Consider the following 25,415-nt stretch of genomic DNA (forward strand, 5'->3'; position numbering starts at 1 on the left):
CAGCCCGCAGCCGCCCCAGCCTGGCGCCCCGCCCAACCGCTGATTGATAGCAATCTTAGCCAATCGGCTGCTGAAGTCGGATGTGGCGGGAGGGACAGTGTGACGTCACTTTAGCATCATCAGCGCCATATTGATTGATGACGCACTTGGCTCTCCCGCCTGCGGCCTGTAAGCAGTGAGGAGACCGGTAAGTCGGAGCCTTTCTACGGTAGTTGTGGTGTCCGGAGCCGCCGGGTGACCGCGTGTTCTCTCCGGTGCAGTAGTGAGGGGTCTCGGTGGTGGGAGGGGTGTGGGGCAGGAGGAGGGGACATGGCGGCAGCATGCGGGCCGTGTGAGGGAAGTGAGAGCCACCGGGGGTGTCGGAGCCCCGGGTATTCTATAACATTACACCCCCGGGACCTGAAGCGGAGCAGCCCGGAGTAGCCAATCAGAGGGCGGCTAATAGAAGTGTAGGGAAGGTTGGGAAATGAAAGCTGCGCCCTGATTGGCTGAATGGAACGAGGCCTGTGTGTGGTGGATGAGCTGAGGTACCACGTGACTGAGGGGGGAAACTACTCTGTGGTGACCTGGAGTTACCTGAGAACAGCGCCCCCTATAGACTACTGGGGTGACAGTGCCCCCCCTATAGACTACCATGTACTGGGGTGACAGTGCCCCCCTATAGACTACCATGTACTGGGGTGACAGGGCCCCCTATAGACTACTGGGGTGACAGTGCCCCCCTATAGACTACCATGTACTGGGGCGACAGGGCCCCCTATAGACTACCATGTACTGGGGTGACAGGGCCCCCCTATAGACTACCATGTACTGGGGTGACAGGGCCCCCCTATAGACTACCATGTACTGGGGTGACAGTGCCCCCCTATAGACTACCATGTACTGGGGTGATAGTGCCCCCTATAGACTACTGGGGTGACAGTGCCCCCTATAGACTACTGGGGTGACAGTGCCCCCCCTATAGACTACCATGTACTGGGGTGACAGGGCCCCCCTATAGACTACCATGTACTGGGGTGACAGGGCCCCCCTATAGACTACCATGTACTGGGGTGACAGTGCCCCCCTATAGACTACCATGTACTGGGGTGACAGTGCCCCCCTATAGACTACCATGTACTGGGGTGACAGTGCCCCCCTATAGACTACCATGTACTGGGGTGACAGTGCCCCCCTATAGACTACCATGTACTGGGGTGACAGTGCCCCCCTATAGACTACCATGTACTGGGGTGACAGTGCCCCCCTATAGACTACCATGTACTGGGGTGACAGTGCCCCCCTATAGACTACCATGTACTGGGGTGACAGTGCCCCCCTATAGACTACCATGTACTGGGGTGACAGTGCCCCCCTATAGACTACCATGTACTGGGGTGACAGTGCCCCCCTATAGACTACCATGTACTGGGGTGACAGTGCCCCCCTATAGACTACTGGGGTGACAGGGCCCCCCTATAGACTACTGGGGTGACAGTGCCCCCCTATAGACTACCATGTACTGGGGTGACAGTGCCCCCCTATAGACTACCATGTACTGGGGTGACAGTGCCCCCCTATAGACTACCATGTACTGGGGTGACAGTGCCCCCCTATAGACTACCATGTACTGGGGTGACAGTGCCCCCCTATAGACTACCATGTACTGGGGTGACAGTGCCCCCCTATAGACTACCATGTACTGGGGTGACAGTGCCCCCCTATAGACTACCATGTACTGGGGTGACAGTGCCCCCCTATAGACTACCATGTACTGGGGTGACAGTGCCCCCCTATAGACTACCATGTACTGGGGTGACAGTGCCCCCCTATAGACTACCATGTACTGGGGTGACAGTGCCCCCCTATAGACTACCATGTACTGGGGTGACAGTGCCCCCCTATAGACTACCATGTACTGGGGTGACAGGGCCCCCTATAGACTACCATGTACTGGGGTGACAGCGCCCCCTATAGACTACCATGTACTGGGGTGACAGGGCCCCCTATAGACTACTGGGGTGACAGTGCCCCCCTATAGACTACCATGTACTGGGGTGACAGCGCCCCCTATAGACTACCATGTACTGGGGTGACAGTGCCCCCCTATAGACTACCATGTACTGGGGTGACAGTGCCCCCCTATAGACTACCATGTACTGGGGTGACAGTGCCCCCCTATAGACTACCATGTACTGGGGTGACAGGGCCCCCTATAGACTACCATGTACTGGGGTGACAGGGCCCCCTATAGACTACCATGTACTGGGGTGACAGGGCCCCCTATAGACTACCATGTACTGGGGTGACAGGGCCCCCTATAGACTACCATGTACTGGGGTGACAGCGCCCCCTATAGACTACCATGTACTGGGGTGAGCTCAGCAGTATAACCCCTCACACACACTGTATACATGCAGTATATACTGACATGAGGTTACAGCGCCCCCTATAGACTACCATGTACTGGGGCGACAGGGCCCCCTATAGACTACCATGTACTGGGGTGACAGGGCCCCCCTATAGACTACCATGTACTGGGGTGACAGGGCCCCCCTATAGACTACCATGTACTGGGGTGACAGTGCCCCCCTATAGACTACCATGTACTGGGGTGACAGTGCCCCCTATAGACTACTGGGGTGACAGTGCCCCCCCTATAGACTACCATGTACTGGGGTGACAGGGCCCCCCTATAGACTACCATGTACTGGGGTGACAGGGCCCCCCTATAGACTACCATGTACTGGGGTGACAGTGCCCCCCTATAGACTACCATGTACTGGGGTGACAGTGCCCCCCTATAGACTACCATGTACTGAGGTGACAGTGCCCCCCTATAGACTACCATGTTCTGGGGTGACAGTGCCCCCCTATAGACTACCATGTACTGGGGTGACAGGGCCCCCCTATAGACTACCATGTACTGGGGTGACAGGGCCCCCTATAGACTATTGGGGTGACAGTGCCCCCCTATAGACTACCATGTACTGGGGTGACAGTGCCCCCCTATAGACTACTGGGGTGACAGTGCCCCCCTATAGACTACCATGTACTGGGGTGACAGTGCCCCCCTATAGACTACCATGTACTGGGGTGACAGTGCCCCCCTATAGACTACCATGTACTGGGGTGACAGTGCCCCCCTATAGACTACCATGTACTGGGGTGACAGTGCCCCCCTATAGACTACCATGTACTGGGGTGACAGTGCCCCCCTATAGACTACCATGTACTGGGGTGACAGTGCCCCCCTATAGACTACCATGTACTGGGGTGACAGTGCCCCCCTATAGACTACCATGTACTGGGGTGACAGTGCCCCCCTATAGACTACCATGTACTGGGGTGACAGGGCCCCCCTATAGACTACCATGTACTGGGGTGACAGGGCCCCCCTATAGACTACTGGGGTGACAGTGCCCCCCTATAGACTACCATGTACTGGGGTGACAGTGCCCCCCTATAGACTACCATGTACTGGGGTGACAGTGCCCCCCTATAGACTACCATGTACTGGGGTGACAGTGCCCCCCTATAGACTACCATGTACTGGGGTGACAGTGCCCCCCTATAGACTACCATGTACTGGGGTGACAGTGCCCCCCTATAGACTACCATGTACTGGGGTGACAGTGCCCCCCTATAGACTACCATGTACTGGGGTGACAGTGCCCCCCTATAGACTACCATGTACTGGGGTGACAGTGCCCCCCTATAGACTACCATGTACTGGGGTGACAGTGCCCCCCTATAGACTACCATGTACTGGGGTGACAGTGCCCCCCTATAGACTACCATGTACTGGGGTGACAGTGCCCCCCTATAGACTACCATGTACTGGGGTGACAGGGCCCCCTATAGACTACCATGTACTGGGGTGACAGCGCCCCCTATAGACTACTGGGGTGACAGGGCCCCCTATAGACTACTGGGGTGACAGTGCCCCCCTATAGACTACCATGTACTGGGGTGACAGCGCCCCCTATAGACTACCATGTACTGGGGTGACAGCGCCCCCTATAGACTACCATGTACTGGGGTGACAGCGCCCCCTATAGACTACTGGGGTGACAGCGCCCCCTATAGACTACTGGGGTGACAGTGCCCCCCTATAGACTACCATGTACTGGGGTGACAGCGCCCCCTATAGACTACCATGTACTGGGGTGACAGGGCCCCCTATAGACTACTGGGGTGACAGTGCCCCCCTATAGACTACCATGTACTGGGGTGACAGCGCCCCCTATAGACTACCATGTACTGGGGTGACAGCGCCCCCTATAGACTACCATGTACTGGGGTGACAGCGCCCCCTATAGACTACCATGTACTGGGGTGACAGGGCCCCCTATAGACTACCATGTACTGGGGTGACAGGGCCCCCTATAGACTACCATGTACTGGGGTGACAGCGCCCCCTATAGACTACCATGTACTGGGGTGAGCTCAGCAGTATAACCCCTCACACACACTGTATACATGCAGTATATACTGACATGAGGTTACAGCGCCCCCTATAGACTACCATGTACTGGGGTGACAGCGCTCTCCCCCCCCCCCCCCCCTTATAGACTACTGGGGTGACAGCGCCCCCCTATAGACTACCATTTGGGGTGAGCTCAGCAGTATAACCCCCACACACTGTATACATACAGTATATACTGACATGAGGTGACAGCGCCCCCTATAGACTACCATGTAGTGGGGTGAGCTCAGCGGTATTGCCTCCGGTCACACTGTGTACACCCTGACTTGTACCTACCTGTCGGTTACATGGGAGTATATATGGGTAGTATATACGGGTAGTATATATGGGGCTGTGACCTGATGTCAGTGTATATAATATATATTGTATATAGTGGGACTGATCCTATCTTACAAATACATTTCATCCTTGGTAACACATCGGAGTAGCCATAACTACGGCGGCTCTTCTTCTCCTACCTTTAGAAGTCTTCTTCGCGCCGGCGTTCCGCAGAATCCCAATTCTTTTTGGTATGCAAATTAGTTCTCTCGCAGCATCAGGGGCGTCCCCATTGCTGCCAGAGAACTCTCTCCAGCGCCGCCTCCATCTTCATCAGGAACGTCCTCTTCTTCCGGCGCAGGTCTCAGACTTCTAGGCCTCGGGCAGAGCAGACTGCGCATGCCCACAGACCATGAGAAAATGGCCGCTTGCAATACTGTGTAAGCGGCCATTTTCTCGTGTCCTGTGGGCTTTCGCAGTCTACTCTGCCCAAGGCCTAGAAGTTTCAAAGTCTGCGCCGGAAGAAGAGGATGAAGATGTTCCTGACAAAGATGGAGGTGGTGCTGGAGAGAGTTCTCTGGCAGCAATGGGGACGCCCCCGGTGCTGCGAGAGAACAAATATGCTACCGACAAGAACCAGGTTTCCTGTGGCACGCCGGGCTCTAGATCCTCAGTACTTGCTGTTTTCTAGACTGATGGGATTCTCTGGTGTCTTTAGGCCTGACCCCGGGTTACTGCATTGTCTTGTGCAGGCTCTGGCCCTCCCCTATGCTTTATACTGCAGCTCTTCCAGCTCAGATCTGGCTCTCCGTATGTTATGGCGTCTTCATGTACATTTCTGAATTCTTATTTCCATCTCTTCCAGGTCTATGAAGCTTTGGCAGGATGTTCAGTAAATCGTTCGGCACTCCTTTTGGAGGTGGCACCGGAGCCTTTGGAGCAACTTCAACTTTTGGTCAGAGTGAGTATGATGTGCCGTGCCTGGAGCCGAGCCCCCCACCCAATCCTATCCGGTTTCCCCCACATGCCACCTCACAGTGGGCGGCCATTGGCTGGGTGTCTGTGACTGACCCCTCTGAGCTCCTGTAGGCTCTGCTTCTTCTTCCTGGGTGTTAGTTGGGCATTTTCGGCTATTTTTGTACCAGGGACTGCTCCCTTAACAGTTACTGATCTCTCTTATTTGGGTTGCCAGCGCCTGGTTTTGGGACTTCGACTGCCACCGGTTTTGGAAGTTCCACGTTTGGGACAAACAGCAATAGCGGCGGGTTGTTTGGGAACACGCAGAATAAACCAGGTAGGAGCTCCTGTCCTCAGAGGTGGCGCCGCTCGTGGCTTCTGTTGGGTGCGGCCGCTTTCATCACTTTCCTCCCTCACTTTCAGGTGGGCTCTTCGGGACCGGGACCTTCAACCAGACAGCCCCCTCCTCCACCAACGCAGGTTTTGGCTTTGGGACTTCCACGGGTACGACAAATTCCCTCTTTGGTGCCACAAACACAGGAGGCGGCCTCTTCTCCTCTCAGAACAATGCATTCGGTCAGACGAAACCTTCCACCTTCAGCAGTAAGTGCCCCAGGGGGTCCGATCATCTAGCCGGCATCCAAAGCCAAGTATGCACGTCACGTGTTCTCCCGGGGTCTGCTCTGTCCACTGTAGATGTGTAGCTTAGCCCTGACATCTGGGAACCCAGCATGAAGCATCGGGGGATGTGCTGGGGGCTTGTGGGGATTTACAGCTCGCTCACCTTCCATCTTTTCTCACCTTTAGGTTTTGGAACTGGTACGAACAGCACCAGCCTCTTTGGTAACACACAAACCACCGCCAATCCATTTGGGGGCACGTCAAGTACCCTGTTTGGAACCTCGACCTTCTCTGCAGCTCCCACCGGGACCACCATTAAATTCAATGTGAGTAGCGCTGGTGTAGCGTCAGGCGTATGTGTGCGCGAGTCTTGCCACGGGACGTTCCACCATATGTGATGCTTTAGTCTGCGACTTGCTGTCTTCTGGAGTCCGCCACACTTAAATCTGCTCTGTTTTTGCTTTTCAGGCCCCTTCTGGAACAGACACCATGGCCAAGGGTGGGGTCACCACAAATATCAGCACAAAGCACCAGTGTATCACCGCCATGAAGGAATACGAGAGCAAGTCCCTGGAGGTGAGCCTGACGTGACTGGGCCTAGGCCCCACCGTCCCATCTTACTTGGGTTACTGACGGCCTCTTCTACTTACAGGAGCTGCGTCTGGAAGACTATCAGGCCAACAGGAAGGGTCCCCAGAATCCGGTGGGTGCTGCCACAGGTACAGGCCTGTTTGGGGCGTCCACGGCCACTTCTAGCGCCTCCACGGGGCTGTTTGGTACAACGCCCTCCAGCAGCAGCTTCTCGTTTGGCAATAAGAATGCCTTTGGACAGGGTAAGTCTTGGTTATGGCTTCTAGGTTGTTGGACCAGTGATCTAGTGGATTGGCTGTCCTATTGACTTGGTGTTTGCAGGAACCAGCACGTTTGGGACAAACACAGGGGGTCTCTTCGGTCAGCCCTCCGCCCAGCCAGCCACCAGCTTGTTCAATAAGCCCTTTGGCCAGGCCACCACCACACAGAACACCGGCTTCTCATTTGGGAACACAAACACCCTGGGACAGCCACAGACAAGCACAATGGTGAGCATTACTGTCCAGGGGACTGTATAGTGAGTCTACGTGTGTGTATATATATCCTATTAATATTATAAATGTGAAAGTTTGTGGATTTGTGTGTTTGGATGTTTGCATGTTCGGATGTTTGTTCCTCAATCACGGAAAAACCGCTCCACCGATTTGGCTGAAATTTTCCACAAACATAGTCACTACACTCGATTAAACAATAGGCTACTTTTCGTCACAATAGCTCACATATGTTTGTGCCAGGACCCCCACAAAACCCAAACTCACACCACCATCTCTGCAATCTCACACACTTTGGACCATAGAAAGCCACAAAATTCCTATTGCCCTCTACAGCCTCGCCCCTAACCCCACACAATCTCATATACATAGACTTTACCACTTTGCCCCTCACCTTAACGATTCTCCAGGAGGCGCTCTATAACGCTCCGGAGCAGCCATGTTTGCCAACCCCCACCGCTCTGACAGTCCGCGACACCGCCCACCCATGTCAATACCCCTAGGCGGTCTAATAAATGCAAAAAAAAAGTTTTAAAAAAAAATAATAAAAAAGATTAAAAATTCAAATCACCCCCCTTTCCCTAGAACACATATAAAAGTAGTTAAAAACTGTGAAACACCTACATGTTAGGTATCCCCGCGTCCGAAATCGCCCGCTCTACAAAGCTATACAAATATTTTTCTTGTTCGGTAAACGCCGTAGCGGGAAAAATGGTCAAAAGTGCCAAACCGCCGTTTTTTCACTGTTTTCATTCTGATAAAAATTTGAATAAAAAGTGATCAAAGCAATCACCTTTCCCGAAAATGGTAGAACTACAAAGTACACCTGACCCCGCAAAAAAAGACGCCCTATACATCCCCGTACACGCACGTATAAAAAAGTTACAGCTGTCGGAATATGGCGACTTTTCAAAAAATAATTTTTTAACAGTTTTGGATTATTTATTTTTTTTAAGGGCTCAAAATGTAAATAAAACCATATAAATTTGGTCCCCAAAATTGTAACAAAACACAGAATACAGGGGACAGGTCATTTTGGTTGCACAGTGAACGCCGTAAAACCAAAGCCCGTAAGAAAGTTGCAGAAATGCATTTTTTTCTTCAAATCCACCCCATTCTGAATATTTTCCCTGCTTCCCAGTACATTATATAGAATAAATAATGGCGGCATCACGAAGAAAAATTTGTCCCAGGAAAAATTAAGACCTCATATGGCTCTGGGAGCGGAGAAATAAAAAAGTTATGGGGTTTAGAAGGAGGGGAGTCAAAAACGAAAATCAAAAAATGCCATCGGCGGGAAAGGGTTAACTTCAAATACTTCTGTCCCAAAGTCACTATGTACAGTATATACCAACACCGTATATATAGCGGCTCTAATACAAAGTAACTGCAACACAAAAGTCTCACGAATTCTCTGAATTACAGCAACAACAAGATACAAACTTACATTTCATATCCCAGACCTTATACACACTACGAAAAACTTACCCGCGCCTGTATATACCCACTGCTACAATCACCGCAGACCAAGTCACCGGTACCAGCTAGTATATCTATATGTAATGTCTATATGTTCTCCATTCCACAGGGGCTTTTCGGAAACACGCAGGCCACACAGTCCACCGGCCTCTTCGGCACCTCCACCAACACTAATGCAGGCTCAGCCTTTGGAGCCGGGACCAGTTTATTCGGACAGACCAATACGACCCCTTTCGGAGGCGTTGGGAGTTCGGTAAGTCTTTTTCGGAGCCTAGCAGCTGGTGTCCTACCCCTGGCATGTAACTTTCATTGTCCTGTGGAGTGACCGCTGCCTCTCGCTGTGCTCCTTTGGGCTGCCACCTGAATAAAACTGGAACCTATCACTGCCAAGTCTTTCCTTGTCGTCTAATCTGCTCCTATAATGGACGGTGCGAACCACTGATCACGGGTGGGCGCAGGCTCTGGACTATTGGCCACCATCTTGGTGTCATCTCTCTATACCGCTTCTGTTGTGTGCGTTGGTCACTTTCTTACTAACCACTTGCTCTTTCCTGACCTTGTACCTGCCCTGTATAGTGAACATTGAGGGCTCCTATAGAATGACTAATAGATGGGATCTCTTCATCCTCTGTGTACTAGGAGATGGATGAATGTATTATTCAGAGTTGTAACACCCGACTGCAGGCCACTCCCCCCCCCCCCCCCCCCCCCCCCAAGGGCTGAGCTCATTGAGTGACGCTGTAATGGCTTCCGTTGCGCTCTCCTCACGTCATTGTGGCTGTGTGTGTGGTTACAGCGACGTCCTGTAAATCTTTATGGGACAAGGCTGTACGTGCGTGTCATAGCTTGTGATATAGAGAAGGTTACTGAACTTGTGCGTGCGCCCCAGGACCCGCTTTAGGACCCCTGTGAACTCTTTCCTGGTGACCGAGCCTGAATAACCTGCGCAGCCTTTAGTATGAGACCTCACGGCGTTGAGCGCACTATTAACTATTTCTGGCCATTTGCTTTCCTTACAGACCCTGTTCAATAACAAACCAGCCGGGTTTGGGACGACCACGACCAGCGCCCCTGCATTTGGCACCGGCTCCGGAGGACTGTTTGGTTAGTAGTCACTTTATTACTAGTGCTGGAGATGGAACAGACGTCGGCTGATCATTATGTGGAGCCGTCGTGTAAACCCTCTGAAGTGTAGTCATAAATCATCAGCCCTAATTCTGCAGAATTACCTCCACGTGCCAAAGCTCAGCCATCATTCTAGTGTCTACATGTGTTGTGTGCATAGGGCTTTCCCTTATCCATAGGCGTCTGTCAGGCCCCCCCTGGGTGCGGTGTAACACGTGGCACTCTGCTTTACTTTATCCTGAGCCTCTCTGCATTATTCTACAGGTTTTGGTGCCAATAACACCGGTAGCAGCCTCTTTGGCAACAAGACTGCGGCAGGGACACTTGGGCCTGGCCTTGGTACCAGCTTTGGACAAGGTAGGATTATTGACATGGCTATGGCAGATGTGACGCTGTGTAAGGGAGATAAGCGGCTGATCTCCAGGGAATACCATGGGCTAGCAGAGACTCGGACTAGTGCCCTCCTTCTCTGGCCAGGCTGTCCTGCCACCCCACTGGTAACACAGGCAGCCCAGCGTCTGACCGCTCTAATGGCTGCCAATGAACCCAATATCCTCTCCCTTAGATGGGCACTAAAATATGAGGTTGATCATGTGATGTCATCATATGATGTAATGGTCCTAAGGTGTAGGTTCTGCGATTCTTGTGACGTCTGCCTTGCATGCTGTTATAGTCTGATGGTTTCTTCTGTTTTTCCAGGTCTGAACACCGGTCAGACGTCTCTGTTCGGAAACAATCCACCAAAACTCGGTGGCACGCTTGGGACGGGCACTTTTGGTTCCGCTGGGTTTAATGCAACCAATACAGGCCTAGGATTTGGAGGTCCGCAAGCTCCTGTGGGTGAGTTTCTGCTGCTTACACTTTAGGGGGAGATGGCACATTTCATTTATCAAGAATGGGTCTGCTCAAACGGTGCGATGTGCTGCAGCTTTTCTCTGTGATGAATCTGTGGCTTTGGCGTCTCTGAATTCCCACTGTATAAATAATAAAATGCTGTAGCCTAGAGCTTGTATATTGTGCTGCGCTTAGTGATCCGTGGCGCGCTTTATACGTTTCAGCTCTGACAGATCCCAGTGCGGCGGCGGCCCAACAGCTTGTTCTCCAGCAGCAGCTCACCGCTCTGGCCTATTCTCCGTATGGCGACTCGCCACTGTTCCGTAATCCTATATCAGACCCAAAGAAGAAGGAGGAGGTGAGTGAGCGGCGGTATAGTGCGGGGGTGGGGGCGTTCTCCTCGTACACATTACTGACTTGGCCTCTGTCTTTTGTTTTTAGCGTCTTAAGCCCACCAATCCAGCAGCACAGAAGGCCCTCACCACCCCCACACACTACAAGCTCACCCCTCGCCCCGCCACCAAGGTGCGGCCTAAAGCGTTGCAGACGGCAGGAACCGCAAAGACGCAACTGTTTGACGGACTGGACGATGATGAGCCCTCTCTGTCCAGCGGAGCCTTCATGCCCCGGTAAGAATACCTGTGATTAGGGGGAGGGCTAGGGTCACTAAGGGTCTGCTCTCTGGGACACTGACCAGTTCACTAATTCAGGGTGGTTAGACAGCAGTGTCTGTACATGGTCTTAGGGCTAGTTCACACTGGGTCAAGGAGGCAAATTTTGACAGCGGGTTTCGCCTCAATGGTGGTCTATGGAGACCGCCGGGCTTCGTTTTTTCCGCCAGAAGAAGCGAGCTGCCCTTTCTTCAGGCGGCACAAACCTCTGGTGTCGGCCCATTCATTTGAGCCAACTACGGCGGGGGAAGCCGCGACTGTTGTGGCAGGCGGGTTTTGACCCGAGAGTGACATGGCTCCCCGCATCACTCTGGTGCCAAAATGTGCCCCAGTGTGAACGAGCCCTTGATGTCCCTGCCAGAACTGATCTGTGCATTGCTCCCAGCTATACAGGATACATGTACGTGACCATAGTTCACATTAAGAAAATACACACTAAAATCTGCATGTCTGTGTACAGAAATCCAACCCACCGGTACGGATGTGTTCACGCAGGACAAGACAGAAAAAAGCCATGGTTGATTATAAAACCCACAAATCTGCACGAGACATTACAAATTTATCGTTGACTTTAATGCTAATGGATTACAGGGCGCACTTCGTGTTGAAATCCATTACAGAGAAGCGACATGTGATCCTGGTCATGGATATGTCGCCTATCAGATGGTAAATCCGGCCCATGTGACCTGAAGGGTCCTTAAGGTTCACGGTAATGTGCAGTAACCTTACAAGATGGGTCAGGATCTGGCAGCAATGTTATATCTCCTGTCTCTGCTTTTGTGTTGTCAGTAAATCTTCATATGATCTATATGCAGAATATAAACAAATATAACAGAATACCCCCCCCCCCCCCCCCCTTATGTTTCAGGAAGAGCATAAAGAAGTTGGTGCTAAAGAACCTGAATATCAGCAATCTGGCGTCCCCATCCCGTAGTGATCAGGACGAGGCCTCGTCTCCAGCCCGGTACAATGAGAATGATGCCAGGTAACGCTCCCATTATATCTATAGATACATATACGCTCCTATGGAGGGGTCACTGCTGTGATTGGACCTGACCATGGCGGCTTGTGTTATAGACCCAATGAGAAGAACAATTGTGAAGTAGATGGAGGACACGATGAGGAAGTCTCCGGCTTCTACTCCTCTCCTCCTCCTTTGTCTAAACCGCTGCCTCCGAGTCAGGAGAAGAAGCGTGCCAACAACATGGACGACACCATTGTGGCGCTGAACATGCGCAACGCCCTGAGGAACAGCCTGGATGGCAGCGCAGAGGAGAACTCGTACACCGAGGAGGAGGTCCTCCATGATGTGCCCCCGCACCCTGCCGGTGAGTGACCTGGGACAGACGTAAGGTGAAGGCTCTGCCAGGGTGTCGGTGCTTTATAGATCTTCTATGATCCTTTCCCCAGGTATTCTACTAACCAGAGAAGGCTACTACACCATCCCCTCCATGGAGGACCTGGCCAAGATGACCGACGAGGAAGGAAAGTGCCTTGTGGAAGGGTTCACTATTGGGCGTAGAGGTGAGTAATACAGGTTATGTGATATTAGCCCTGTCTGTCACCGGCAGCCTCCGCTATACCGTCACTTCATGTCATACACGTACGTCGCCATAATGTAGTCCATCTTGTCTCCCGCAGGCTACGGATCCATCTATTTTGAAGGACTGGTCGACCTGACCAACCTGAACCTGGATGAAATTGTTCATATTAGAAACAAGGAGGTGATCGTGTACACGGATGATGGGAATAAACCGGCCGTGGGCGAAGGCCTGAACAGGTGAGGGGTGTGCCCGGGTTATTGCCCTGGAATGGGTATTTGGTATAGGAGACTCCAGCGCTCCCCTGCCATAGGTCTGATGGAGAAATCTCTCTTAACACTGTCCTAGGCCGGCAGAGGTGACCCTGAATGAAGTGTGGCCCATCGATAAGACGACCCGGGCATTGATAAAGAGCCCCGAGCGACTGGAGGAGATGAATTATAAGAACAAGCTGGAGGCCGCATCCCGAAAACAAGGAGCCCAGTTCAAGGAATATCGCCCAGAGACTGGGTCCTGGGTATTCAAGGTGAGTGCGTCCTGTAGTGTGTAGGCAAGGTCTTGTCATCTGGTGACTGGTATGGCCCATCCACTTTGCTGTGTTTCCTGAAGTCTTCATAGATAAATCTGTAGTGACCCCGCACTATAGTAAGGAGCTCAGCCCGGTGTATAATGTGTTACAAGATGGCGGTATAGCTGTCATACTGACGTCTCCTGATCCTCCTACAGGTGAAACATTTCTCAAAGTACGGCCTTCAAGACTCGGATGATGAAGAGGACGATGCCGCCTCCACCGCTGAACCTAAGAAGATGAAGGCTGCTACCCTCCCCCCTCCAGGCCAGCAGCCCCCTCCGCAGCAGGTGGTGCTGAATGGGAGACCTACCCCCCCACCTCAGGTAGAGAGGGGCTAAACCTTGGCCGGACATCCTGCTACATCTGTGACTATAAAGTCTGAGAATCCGTCTGGGTGATTGTAGATTTCTTCTAAACTTGTCTCGTGTCTGTGAAATCCTTCAGGTTACCTGTAAGGCGGTGGCCTAGTCCTCAGGGGGGGCAGAGATTGGGGACATGAGTATGTAATACTGTGTGCAGGCTGATGGGGGGGGCAGCGCCTTGTAATACGGGTGCAGCAACCTCAGCGGGGTCTCCATGTGGCAAAGAAAACTGTGACGTTCCTTTGGGTGTGACTGAGATCTTAGCCATAGTTTGCTTTGTCCCATCTGGAGGGGCAACAGGAGATGGGACCCTCAGTCAGGCCTAGCCGCCGCCATGAGATAACTACCTGGGTGCGGCCAAGACACTCCGCCATCTTGTCACGTGCAGGAGTGCTGAGTAAAGCTGCTTCTCCCCCTGTCCCTTGTGGACGTGTTACTTGGGGACAAATCTTTTGATCAGATCAGGTGTACCCAATATTGGTGAATATCAGTCATGAAGTGGTTAAGTGGACCTTGCCCGTTTGATGCCAGTCATCTCTGGGTGTCAGGTTTGATCTGCACCGGGTGGCCCCGGCAGGAGAACCAATCACACAAGTCAATAGAAGAGCATAGGTGTGCTCTGCAGCGCCCCCACTGATGTGTGGAGGAGGATGAGGAGTAGTCGCAGGTCTGTCAGCAGACAGTAACATTGTCACATCTTGGACTTAGTGTAGTTGGAGGGATGAAGGTTAACGTGGTGGCAGGAGTCCATCAGTCAGTGGGGTCAGTGTCCCGGTTTTGGCCGTCCGTGTCTCCTACATCTGTGACCTGGGAATACTTCGAGGGTTTTGATTCTTTTTGCTGTTGCTTTTTGGTTTCGTTCACATTTTCTGTTGCAAAAAGTTCAAAATAAATCCAAATTTGATTATCTGCAGCCGCCTGGTAAAATCTGCGCTGATCCCCTGACCCTGCGCCCCCCTCACCTGGTCACCTGCTTGTAGGACATGTTGTTCTGCACTCAGTTGTGCCGCATCTGAACATCGCCTTAGTCACGGTTTGCTGTGCAGTAAATTCTGTCCACAGATATCCAGGCAGGGCTTGCAACGATCACATACAGTATGTGGGGACATCAAGCAACCCAGTGACCGGGCAGGAAAGGACTAGGCTGCTATTGGTGGGTGGGGGTCAGATATGAGCTTGTTTCAGACTCCATATTAAAGGGATTGTCCAGGGAGTTTATTTTATTTCCTCTGGGCTGTGTATTATATGACTGTATAAGCCTCATATGTCATGTCCTAGCGGGAATTTTTGCTGATCTTAACCTTATGGCTACAGCACATTTTACACACTTGTCTCTGAGGCTCTCGGCCTGCACAATAAGGAGCGTTCGGACTCTCCCCTATCCATTATAACTACTACTGTAATTCTGCCAGGAGGAACTGTATAAGAGCAAATGGAGAAAAGCTCTAGGGACCATAATATAGGAAATCCAGAGAATCTGGACTGTAAATATGAGGCCACTGGCAGCTTGACATATCTGAATAATAACCCCATACCGTATATACTCAAGTATCAGCCGATGTTTTAATGCCCCCCTCGGCTTATACTCGATTCAGGGTCCGCTGAGCACAGGGAACAAGGACCTGTATAAATTAAATGAGGGGGGAGGTGCTTTAGTGCCAGTTCTCTGATTGGCTTGTTATGTAGGTCACATGACTGTGATGTCATCAAAGGTCCTGTAGCCACTAGAATGTAACATCTGCAGATAAGTCAGTGGCCGGGAGTCATTGTGTCTTATGGAAGATGTCTGTGGTATGGAGGAGAGGAGGCTGCAGTAACACACAGGTACCTGCAGGGGTCACTAGTCCTAGTAATGTCAGGCATTGGGGGTTATTCATTTAGTTTCAGTAACTCCATGTGCCTCACATTAATAACAGTTAACCCCATCATCTCCCTCATATTAACCCCTGTGTGCCCCATATAAGGGTAACTAATATGGGAGACGCATGAGGGTACTAATAAAGGACCCTAAATATTACCTCCATATGTCCCCACCTATCAGTAAGTCTTATGTAAAGCACATGGGGTTAATGTGAGGGACATGATGGGGTTACCTGCTATTACTATGAGGCCCATGGACTTACTAAGCTGCAATACACAGGACCAGACCCCCCCACCCCCACGCTTATACTCGAGTCAGTAAGTTTTCTGTGGTAAATTAGGGGCCTGAGCTTATACTCGGGTATACACGGTAAGCAGCCAGAGGTGGATACAGAGATATTGTAAGCTGTGAGATGGGCAGAATCTTCAGTCCTTTGCACAGAGCAGTGTGTATGTTCAGTGAGGAGAATCGGCCCCTCCCCTCTCCATACATTGTGTGAAGAGAACAGAACCTCCCCCTCCACTCCCTGTGAAGACCTTTGGTGACCAGTGTATAGACTTATGGTACAATGTACGGTTTACTCTGGTCCCTGGCTGTGTACTCTCCACCGGGCACCTGCTCTGAGCGCACGGGACTCGCAAATCGCCATTCCTTGGTGTTGACCCTCTTAGATGCTGCAGTCAATAGTGACCACGGCATCTGTGGGGGCTCCATCCTGGAGGCCTCAGAACCCCTGTGAATAAGACTGCACGGGTCCGCTGCCTTGTACATGGTAGCCGGGGCCTAATGAAATCCTCCAGGGCGTCCTCTGTACATCGGGATCTACTCCATAATGGCCCCTGTGGAACCCGACCACTCGTCCTGCAAAAACCAAACCCTGAGCCCCCCTACAGTTACATTGGTGGAAAAATCAAAGCCATAGGGCTTAAGTGAGGACTAGGGTTGAGGGATCGGAAAAGATTGGATCCTGATCGGCGATCGAGTAAATTTCACAATCCGCTTCCGATCCCGCCTAAAAAAGATGGGGAACAAAATTCTGATCCCGATCACTCAACTTACCTGCACAGATCCGCTGCCGCTCCCCGTTCTTCTAGCTCAGGGGTAGGGAACGTCCGGCTCTCCAGCTGTTGCAAAACTACAACTCCCAGCATGCATACTTGTAAAATGACAACTCCCAGCATGCATACTTGTAAAATGACAACTCCCAGCATGCATACTTGTAAAATGACAACTCCCAGCATGCATACTTGCTCTGCTGTTCTTGGAACTCCCATGGAAGTGACTGGAGCATGCTGGGAGTTGTAGTTTCACAGCAGCTGGAGAGCCAAAGGTTCCCTACCCCTGTTCTTGCTCCTCTTCTCTCTACTTCACGTGCGCGCCCCCTCCTCCCTAGCCTAGTGTTAGAGATGCTGGGAGAAGGCGGGGCTTGTGGCTTAGAGTGTCGGCGGGTACTGGGAGGGGAGACATGAGTGATGCACATTTATTTTGGGTATGTGCTGTGGCAGATCCCGGGGCCCCACATGATCAGCTGGTGGTAAAGGCTGCGGCCTGTTGACTGATGACTAAGCACAGCGCCGCACACTGTATAGTGGCTGTGCTTGGTATTGCAGCTCTGGTCTTATTCACAGGTCATGTGAGCGATGGCCGTGCCCTCACTGGACTGTAGGGCAGAAGCGGCAGCTGATCTGCGGAGGTCTCCGGATTTGGCCGCTCACTAGATATTGCTGATCTGTCCTGGGGTAAGTTCTCCAGGCTGCGGCATCTGAGGGTCTGGCTGACTACATCCGAGCTCTAGGATCTCCCGCACGGACTATTAGCAGAGCGCCCCCTACTGGCCTGGTCTGACCCATTAGCTGGACCTGATAAAGATGGCAGCCAGTGGGGTCCTGTAACGCCGGAGCTCCTCTGCCATGTGACCTGTTAGTGCCGTGTATGACCTCATTGTCCCCGGGGTGTCGGTGACGTGTGCACAGTATGGCGGTCGCAGCATTCTTTCTTCATGCCCGTGTATGTGTGTCTGGTTTTCTTACCTTTAGCGCCTCCAGTGGCCGCGGTTATATTGATCTTCTCCCTGTGCCCTCAGAGCCCGGCCGATGAGCAGTTGGGGCGGTTGCTGGAGCTGGACAGTGACATGGCGGACATCACTCAGGAGCCGCTCCTGGATTTGGCCCCCGATGAGCAGGACATCACGGAGGAGCAGGAGCCCGTGCCGGCCTCGTCCCACATTGCATCGTCCCTGGGAGTCAATCCTCATGCGTTACAGGTGAGCGGCCTGACGCTGCCCCCTAGGGGATGTCTGTGGTGTAGGGTCACCTGACCCTGGAGATGGGGCTCCGAGGGCTCCTCTAGTTCTTGCAGTTTTTGGATTCCTTTGTGTCGTGTTCACATTACAGGTGATGAAAGCCTCTCTGTTACTGGAGGACGAGGCCGGCGATGTCGGCCATTTTACCCGATTCCCATCTGTCCTGGACATTTCCCCGGAGATCAGGTCGCCCCGGAGGTTTGTTCCTTCCAAGCAGTCACCTCGTATGTCCGGGGGTAAGTGCCTGGGGTGACGCCTCGGCGTATGTGGGGGAGGGGCTCAATAAATATATGTATATTCAGGACTAGCCTTGGAGCCCCAATAGCTTGCCATAGTAACTGATCACCCTTCGAGGGTCTGACTATCTTTGTCCGAGGCATTGTCGGGGTTAATGTCCGCAGTCAGTGACGACATTACCTCCAGGTCTCTGCTGTACAATACGGCGGTCACCCCGCTGCTGTCTCCTGTGCGGCCGCCATATTTAAAGGCCTGCCCTCCACTGTACTATTATGGCAGATGTAGTGAAAGGGTTAAACGGTGGGGCAGGCTGACAATATAGCACCCCAAAATGACCGGTGTCCCCCCTCTCCTCAGTGGGCGGCCTGCTGCAGTCCAAGTTCTCCGGATCGACCAGCCTGAAGCACAAGGACCCCCTGCTCCTCTCTCACAGCCCCAAACCCTCCTCGTCGACCTCTTCTCCATGGCCGACGCTGGGGCCTCTTTCTTCAGCCTTCATGATGCCCCCGCCCGCCCCTGAGACGCAGCTGAGGACTGTGGGCATCTCCCGACAGAAGAACCTGGTGCCGCTGGAGAAGTCTGTGTCCACGGGCAAGGGCAAGCTGCTGATCGACATGGCGCTGTTCATGGGCCGCTCCTTCAGTGTCGGCTGGGGCCCCAACTGGACTCTGGCCCACAGTGGAGACGTCCTGAGCGGGTCCAGGGAGAGGGAGGACGGGGACATGGAGACCATGGACTACGGATTCCTGCCCAAACCAGTCTCTGCCAAATCGTAAGTCGTACATGGAGGGATTGTCTGAAGGGGGCGCTGCAGCCATGTGGGTCGGCACCCAGCTTGCCCAGAGTAACTCATTCAGTGACTGTCTTCTGTCTTAGTCTTACGGAGACCCCTTTTAAGGTCCATTTGGAGAAGTTGAGCCTAGAACAGAAGAGTAAAGACCTTCAGTCCTACCTGATACCCCTAGAAATCGCCCTGAAGAACAGCACGGTGCAGAGCGAGCGATGCCCCCACCTCGTGCCCAACCCAGGAAACTCTGCCATCCATGACTACGCTGGGTGGGCCAGCGAGTTCTGCCAGGAGCCGGCCCAAGTGGAGCGTGAGTGTCTGCCGGCCGGCTGCGTCTCTTCTCGCCTGTCTAGCGTCTCATCCTGCGTCTCGTCTTCTCCTTACAGCGGTGGTGAAGCAGTGGTGCTTAACATGGATGCTGTGTAAGGCGCTGTGGGGTCGCCTGCGGGAGCTGGAGAGCGGCCTGGATGACGGCAATGAGTATGTGGAGCGGCTGCAGCGCAGGAAGGCCTTCTCTCATTGGCTGGCCGAGACCGCGGCGGAGCGTATAGAAGAGGAGACGACTTTACACCGCCATGAGCGGCCGGTGGAGGCCGTGTTCAGCTTCCTGACTGGTTGTCGGATCAGCGAGGCGTGTCTGCTTGCACAGAAGGCTGGTGAGTCTTTGTGAGTCCTCGTACGCTTTCCGGCAGAGACTCCGTGTGCCGTGCTCCAGCTGGTGTGTGTGTGTGTGTGTGTGTGTGTGTGTAACCAGACTTAGTCCCGACCTCGCTCTGTTCTCAGGTGACCACCGCCTGGCCATGTTGTTGTCCCAGCTGGTGGGCAGTCACCAGGTCGTGGAGCTCAATGTCATGCAGCTGGTGGACTGGAAGAACCTGCAGGTGGACACGTTCATCCAGGAGGAGCGGCTGAAGGTTTACGCCTTGTTGTCTGCCACCCCGGTGAGTGCACAGCGCTGGGGCAGTAGTGGGTGTATAGTGAGAGCTCAGATAAGCAGCAGCATCTCCCCCTCCTCCCCACCAGGTGTGGCAGTCGTCTGATAAGAAGAGCATCAACGTCTGCTCCGAGCTGGACTGGAAGCGAGCATTGGCCGTCCATCTCTGGTACATGCTGCCGCCCACAGCCTCCATCTCCCAGGCCCTGCAGCGCTACGAGGCTGCCTTCCAGGTAGGTAACAGCGGCCGCTCCTCACTGGACCCCTTCTTGTTCTGGTCACTGACTGGTGGGTTTTACTACTTAGGACTCGGAGGAGGGGACACGCTATGCTGCTTACCCTCTACCCGCCTACTTGGAAGGACACGGCCTCCGACTAGAAGCCATCGATGCAGATACGTCCTCCATCAAAAGAGATGTCTGCTTCCACCTGCTGAAGCTCTACAGCGACAGGTGAACATGGCGGGGGCCGCGGCTGCTCTGTGCACGGCGCAGCTGCTCTGTATATTACCTGTCGGCCTGTGCCTGGCTCTGCCTGCGGCCACTCATCTCGGTTTTCTCTGTACTTGTAGGTGTTATGATCTTCGGCAGCTTTTGGACCCCCGCAGCGTGACTCCCGACCCCCTGGACTATCGTCTGAGCTGGCACCTGTGGATGGTCCTGCAGGCACTCAATTACACGCACCTCTCTGAGCAGAGCCAGGGCCTGCTACACGCCAGCTATGCCGAGCAGCTGGAGAACGTGGGGCTCTGGGAGTGGGCCATATTTGTCATGCTGCACATCCTTGACCCCATGTAAGTTACCAGGCAGGGAATGTCCGCTCTGTATACACGCCTCTCCATCATGTAACATCTGAAATCCTCTACTGCCCCCTATACTGAGGAGTTATGTATTACTGCCCTTGTACCCTGGACGCTCGGAGGGCCCTGTATTGCACTTGCAGCCCCCAGTCCAGTACAACAGCAGCTTCTCTGATAACACTCCCCATATTCCCCACTAGAGGGAGCTCTCATACATTCTTTACCTCCTGCCCTCTAGAATTCGGGAGCGGTCTGTGCAGGAGCTGCTGAACCGACACTGCGCCCTGCGGGAGACTCCGGAGACCTTGTCCAAGGAGAAGTTTTTGAGAGAGAAGCTCTGCATCCCCGCAGAATGGATCTACGAGGCCAAGGCCATCCGTGCCAGGAGAGAAGGAGACCGACACAGGGAGGCGCTCTACTTACTACGAGCCAGACACTGGAACCAGTGCCACAAGTTGGTGTGTCGGCACCTGGCGTCAGGTAAACGTCTGCTCAACAGAATCTACATCGTGTGTCCGGGAACCTGTCAGCAAGACCGCGTCGTCTTTGGAATCTTGCTGACGGCTGGTTTAATCCAGCTGAGGTTTTGTCGCAGTGCATCACCTGCATTTATACATTGTAACAAACTATCTGCCTGATGGTACACTGATACATTGTGACAAACCCTCACCTGTAGAACATCAGTTAGTGCAGTGTTGTTTTTCTTCTATTGGTCTGGGGACTCTGTCGCAGAGACTGATGAGTAACGTCACTGCTTTGCCTTTCAGACGCCATCATTAATGAGAACTACTTGTACCTGCGCAGCTTCCTGGACGAATTCTCCCGGCCCGAGAACTGCACGCACATCCAGGGCTGGGACACGGCCGGACAGGTCTATCTGGACTACATCAGTGTCATAGAGATGCTGAACCACATCCGACAGGTGAGGATTGTACGCTGCATGCCGCAAAACTGGCAGTGGGGTGTAGAGGGGGGATGAAGCTGCAGTGCTGTGCGGGTGCCTGTAGTGAGGTGGAGAATACAGCTCTGACATCACCAGGGGGACTCCACCCCCTCAATATAGCTATAGAGGGAAGCACAGGTGTGATATCACAACAGGAGGGGCATTGCTCTGACATCACATCCAGGAGAACCACCCACTCTGCGCAGCTCTGGGGAGGAGCCCGGCCCCCTCTGCGCAGCTCTGGGGAGGAGCCCGGCCCCCTCTGCGCAGCTCTGGGGAGGAGCCCGGCCCCCTCTGCGCAGCTCTGGGGAGGAGCCCGGCCCCCTCTGCGCAGCTCTGGGGAGGAGCCCGGCCCCCTCTGCGCAGCTCTGGGGAGGAGCCCGGCCCCCTCTGCGCAGCTCTGGGGAGGAGCCCGGCCCCCTCTGCGCAGCTCTGGGGAGGAGCCCGGCCCCCTCTGCGCAGCTCTGGGGAGGAGCCCGGCCCCCTCTGCGCAGCTCTGGGGAGGAGCCCGGCCCCCTCTGCGCAGCTCTGGGGAGGAGCCCGGCCCCCTCTGCGCAGCTCTGGGGAGGAGCCCGGCCCCCTCTGCGCAGTAGAAGAGAACGGCACCTTTCTAGAAAGCAGAGGAAAGAGAGGCCTAAATTCTTTAGTTTGCGCCCCCCCCGTGTCTGTATGGCGGGGGAGGGGTAATGTCTAGGACCCTCGGGCAGACTCTCAGGATTGGTTTCCCCGATATATTTCCTCTTTCTCCTCCTTCTCTTGCAGAATGAATCTTCCGGCTGTGAACTTGAGCGATTGCACACAAAGGTGACGTCGGTCTGTAATCGGGTCGATCAGATCCACTGCCACAACTCCAAAGATAGGCTGGCGCAGTCCGGTGAGTGGGGGAGACGGTGACCCCCCATGGTCTGATCACCCACTGATGAGCTGCAGGGGGCGCTCTGTCCTGTGTAATGTTATATCCAGGAGGAGGGAGCAGCTGCGGCCACTGCCCTAGTCAGTTTTCCATGTGACCGCAGCCGCTCCCTCCTCCCGCCCCATCTTTAACACGCTTTCTCTTCCTTCCAGAAATGGCGAAGCGTGTGGCGAATATCCTCCGTGTCGTCCTGCGTTTACAGCACTCCCCTGAATCCGATGACTCTGACCTTCAGCGCGTCCCCCTCAGACTTCTCGCCCCCCACATCGGACGTCTACCAATGCCGGAGGACTACGCCCTAGAGGAGCTGCACAGCCTCACTCAGTCCTATCTACGAGAACTGACTGTAGGTGGCCAGTAGACTCCGACAATATGGCCGACATGTCAATAGTTTACTCCTCCTGTCAATGTGGAGTCCTGCCCAGGAGCTGCCACTAGGGGGAGGAGTCAGGGTCTGGACACGCCTCTTTCCACTCTTTGTATAGAGCCTTCATGTGTACCAGGTCATGACGTTAACCCCTCGGGGGAGTGCGCGGTGTGCAGGTGAGGTTTGTCGTACAGCTTCAGTCCCTGGGATATGCACATGGAGATGTCGCCATCTTATTTTATGAGTTCTGTTCTAGGGGGCGCTGCTGTCCCTCCCACTGGACCCTCTGCTCTGCATTGCTGATGGTTTCCCTTCTGACGTTCTCATTAGTCATATTTTTGTTTTCCTTGCCCGGGTGTCATCGGCCATGTGTGTTCCCGGGCCGCAGAGACTTGCCAGTGATGCCCCCTGCTGGCCGTGTGAGTGGCTTGTATGCCGTACGCTTGTCTCGAGTGTTTCTGCATGATGTGGTTTTTATCCAGAGCTTATAAAGAGGCCGAATGATGAATAAATAGTCGAGATTTTTGTTTTTCTGAAATATTTTTAATAAAAACTTTACACGTTGATTTGTGACTTATTGTGTGAGGCCTGAAATACTCTGTGCTGCTCCGTGCAGGTGGGAACGTAGTACTGAGACTATCGTGGTGGGATTAGATACACGGCTCAGTATACAGTATCACACAGGATAGGATTAGATACACAGCTCAGTATACAGTATCACACAGGATAGGATTAGATACACCACTCAGTATACAGTATCACACAGGAGAGGATTAGATACACAGCTCAGTATACAGTATCACACAGGATAGGATTAGATACACGGCTCAGTATACAGTATCACACAGGAGAGGATTAGATACACCACTCAGTATACAGTATCACACAGGAGAGGATTAGATACACAGCTCGGTATACAGTATCACACAGGATAGGATTAGATACAGCTCAGTATACAGTATCACACAGGATAGGATTAGATACAGCTCAGTATACAGTATCACACAGGATAGGATTAGATACACAGCTCAGTATACAGTATTACACAGGATAGGATTAGATACACAGCTCAGTATACAGTATGACACAGGATAGGATTAGATACAGCTCAGTATACAGTATCACACAGGATAGGATTAGATACACGGCTCAGTATACAGTATCACACAGGAGAGGATTAGATACACCACTCCGTATACAGTATCACACAGGAGAGGATTAGATACACAGCTCAGTATACAGTATCACACAGGATAGGATTAGATACACAGCTCAGTATACAGTATCACACAGGATAGGATTAGATACAGCTCAGTATACAGTATCACACGGGATAGGATTAGATACAGCTCAGTATACAGTATCACACGGGATAGGATTAGATACACGGCTCAGTATACAGTATCACACGGGATAGGATTAGATACACGGCTCAGTATACAGTATCACACGGGATAGGATTAGATACACGGCTCAGTATACAGTATCACACGGGATAGGATTAGATACGGCTCAGTATACAGTATCACACGGGATAGGATTAGATACAGCTCAGTATACAGTATCACACGGGATAGGATTAGATACAGCTCAGTATACAGTATCACACAGGATAGGATTAGATACACGGCTCAGTATACAGTATCACACGGGATAGGATTAGATACACGGCTCAGTATACAGTATCACACGGGATAGGATTAGATACACGGCTCAGTATACAGTATCACACGGGATAGGATTAGATACGGCTCAGTATACAGTATCACACGGGATAGGATTAGATACAGCTCAGTATACAGTATCACACGGGATAGGATTAGATACAGCTCAGTATACAGTATCACACAGGATAGGATTAGATACAGCTCAGTATACAGTATCACACAGGATAGGATTAGATACACGGCTCGGCAGACTGTATCGCAGTATCTTTGGTAACAATACACAGGGCCGGTTCCGGCTTTTGCTGGCAGGATTTCTAATAACAGAGAACAAGGGCAGGAAATGGCGGATTATTCCGGGTGTCCAGAAGGTCTGCAGCAGCTCAGCCGGGAACTACAGGGGGCGACCTGGTGACACTACAAGGCCCAGCATGGCTCTATTGTTATTATTCGCCATCTATGGGGTGACCGCTGTCCTGGCGCCTGCAGAAGTGTCCGCCTTATGTCACCAGCAGGGGGCGCGCTGTATGGGACTCCTATGGACAGGGATCAGAGCTGTAGATAGTGGCCCCCGATGATGGGTATGAGGGGCCATTTGTGTGGACACTGATCATTGGGTGCAATAATGGGACTGTACCC

General features: G+C 52.9%; 1 protein-coding gene across 1 annotated transcript; it reads left to right on the top strand.

The window, feature by feature from the left end:
• Positions 1 to 111: 111 nt before the first annotated feature.
• Positions 112 to 23,678, top strand: NUP98 (nucleoporin 98 and 96 precursor). Its single transcript, XM_075266373.1, has 33 exons — positions 112 to 187; positions 5,592 to 5,687; positions 5,919 to 6,020; positions 6,107 to 6,286; positions 6,491 to 6,630; positions 6,773 to 6,880; positions 6,957 to 7,137; positions 7,217 to 7,383; positions 8,975 to 9,118; positions 9,885 to 9,969; positions 10,255 to 10,347; positions 10,690 to 10,830; positions 11,049 to 11,182; positions 11,266 to 11,453; positions 12,364 to 12,480; positions 12,573 to 12,823; positions 12,906 to 13,019; positions 13,137 to 13,275; positions 13,385 to 13,562; positions 13,763 to 13,930; positions 17,914 to 18,093; positions 18,224 to 18,368; positions 18,727 to 19,141; positions 19,246 to 19,466; positions 19,543 to 19,812; positions 19,940 to 20,097; positions 20,180 to 20,323; positions 20,397 to 20,542; positions 20,662 to 20,883; positions 21,128 to 21,369; positions 21,657 to 21,811; positions 22,595 to 22,706; positions 22,898 to 23,678. The coding sequence occupies exons 2-33, from the start codon at positions 5,612 to 5,614 to the stop codon at positions 23,104 to 23,106; spliced, it is 5,325 nt and encodes a 1,774-aa protein (XP_075122474.1). The 5' UTR covers positions 112 to 187; positions 5,592 to 5,611; the 3' UTR covers positions 23,107 to 23,678.
• Positions 23,679 to 25,415: the final 1,737 nt, after the last annotated feature.

Source organism: Leptodactylus fuscus, chromosome 2 (assembly GCF_031893055.1).
Source record: "Leptodactylus fuscus isolate aLepFus1 chromosome 2, aLepFus1.hap2, whole genome shotgun sequence".
NCBI lineage: Eukaryota > Metazoa > Chordata > Amphibia > Anura > Leptodactylidae > Leptodactylus > Leptodactylus fuscus.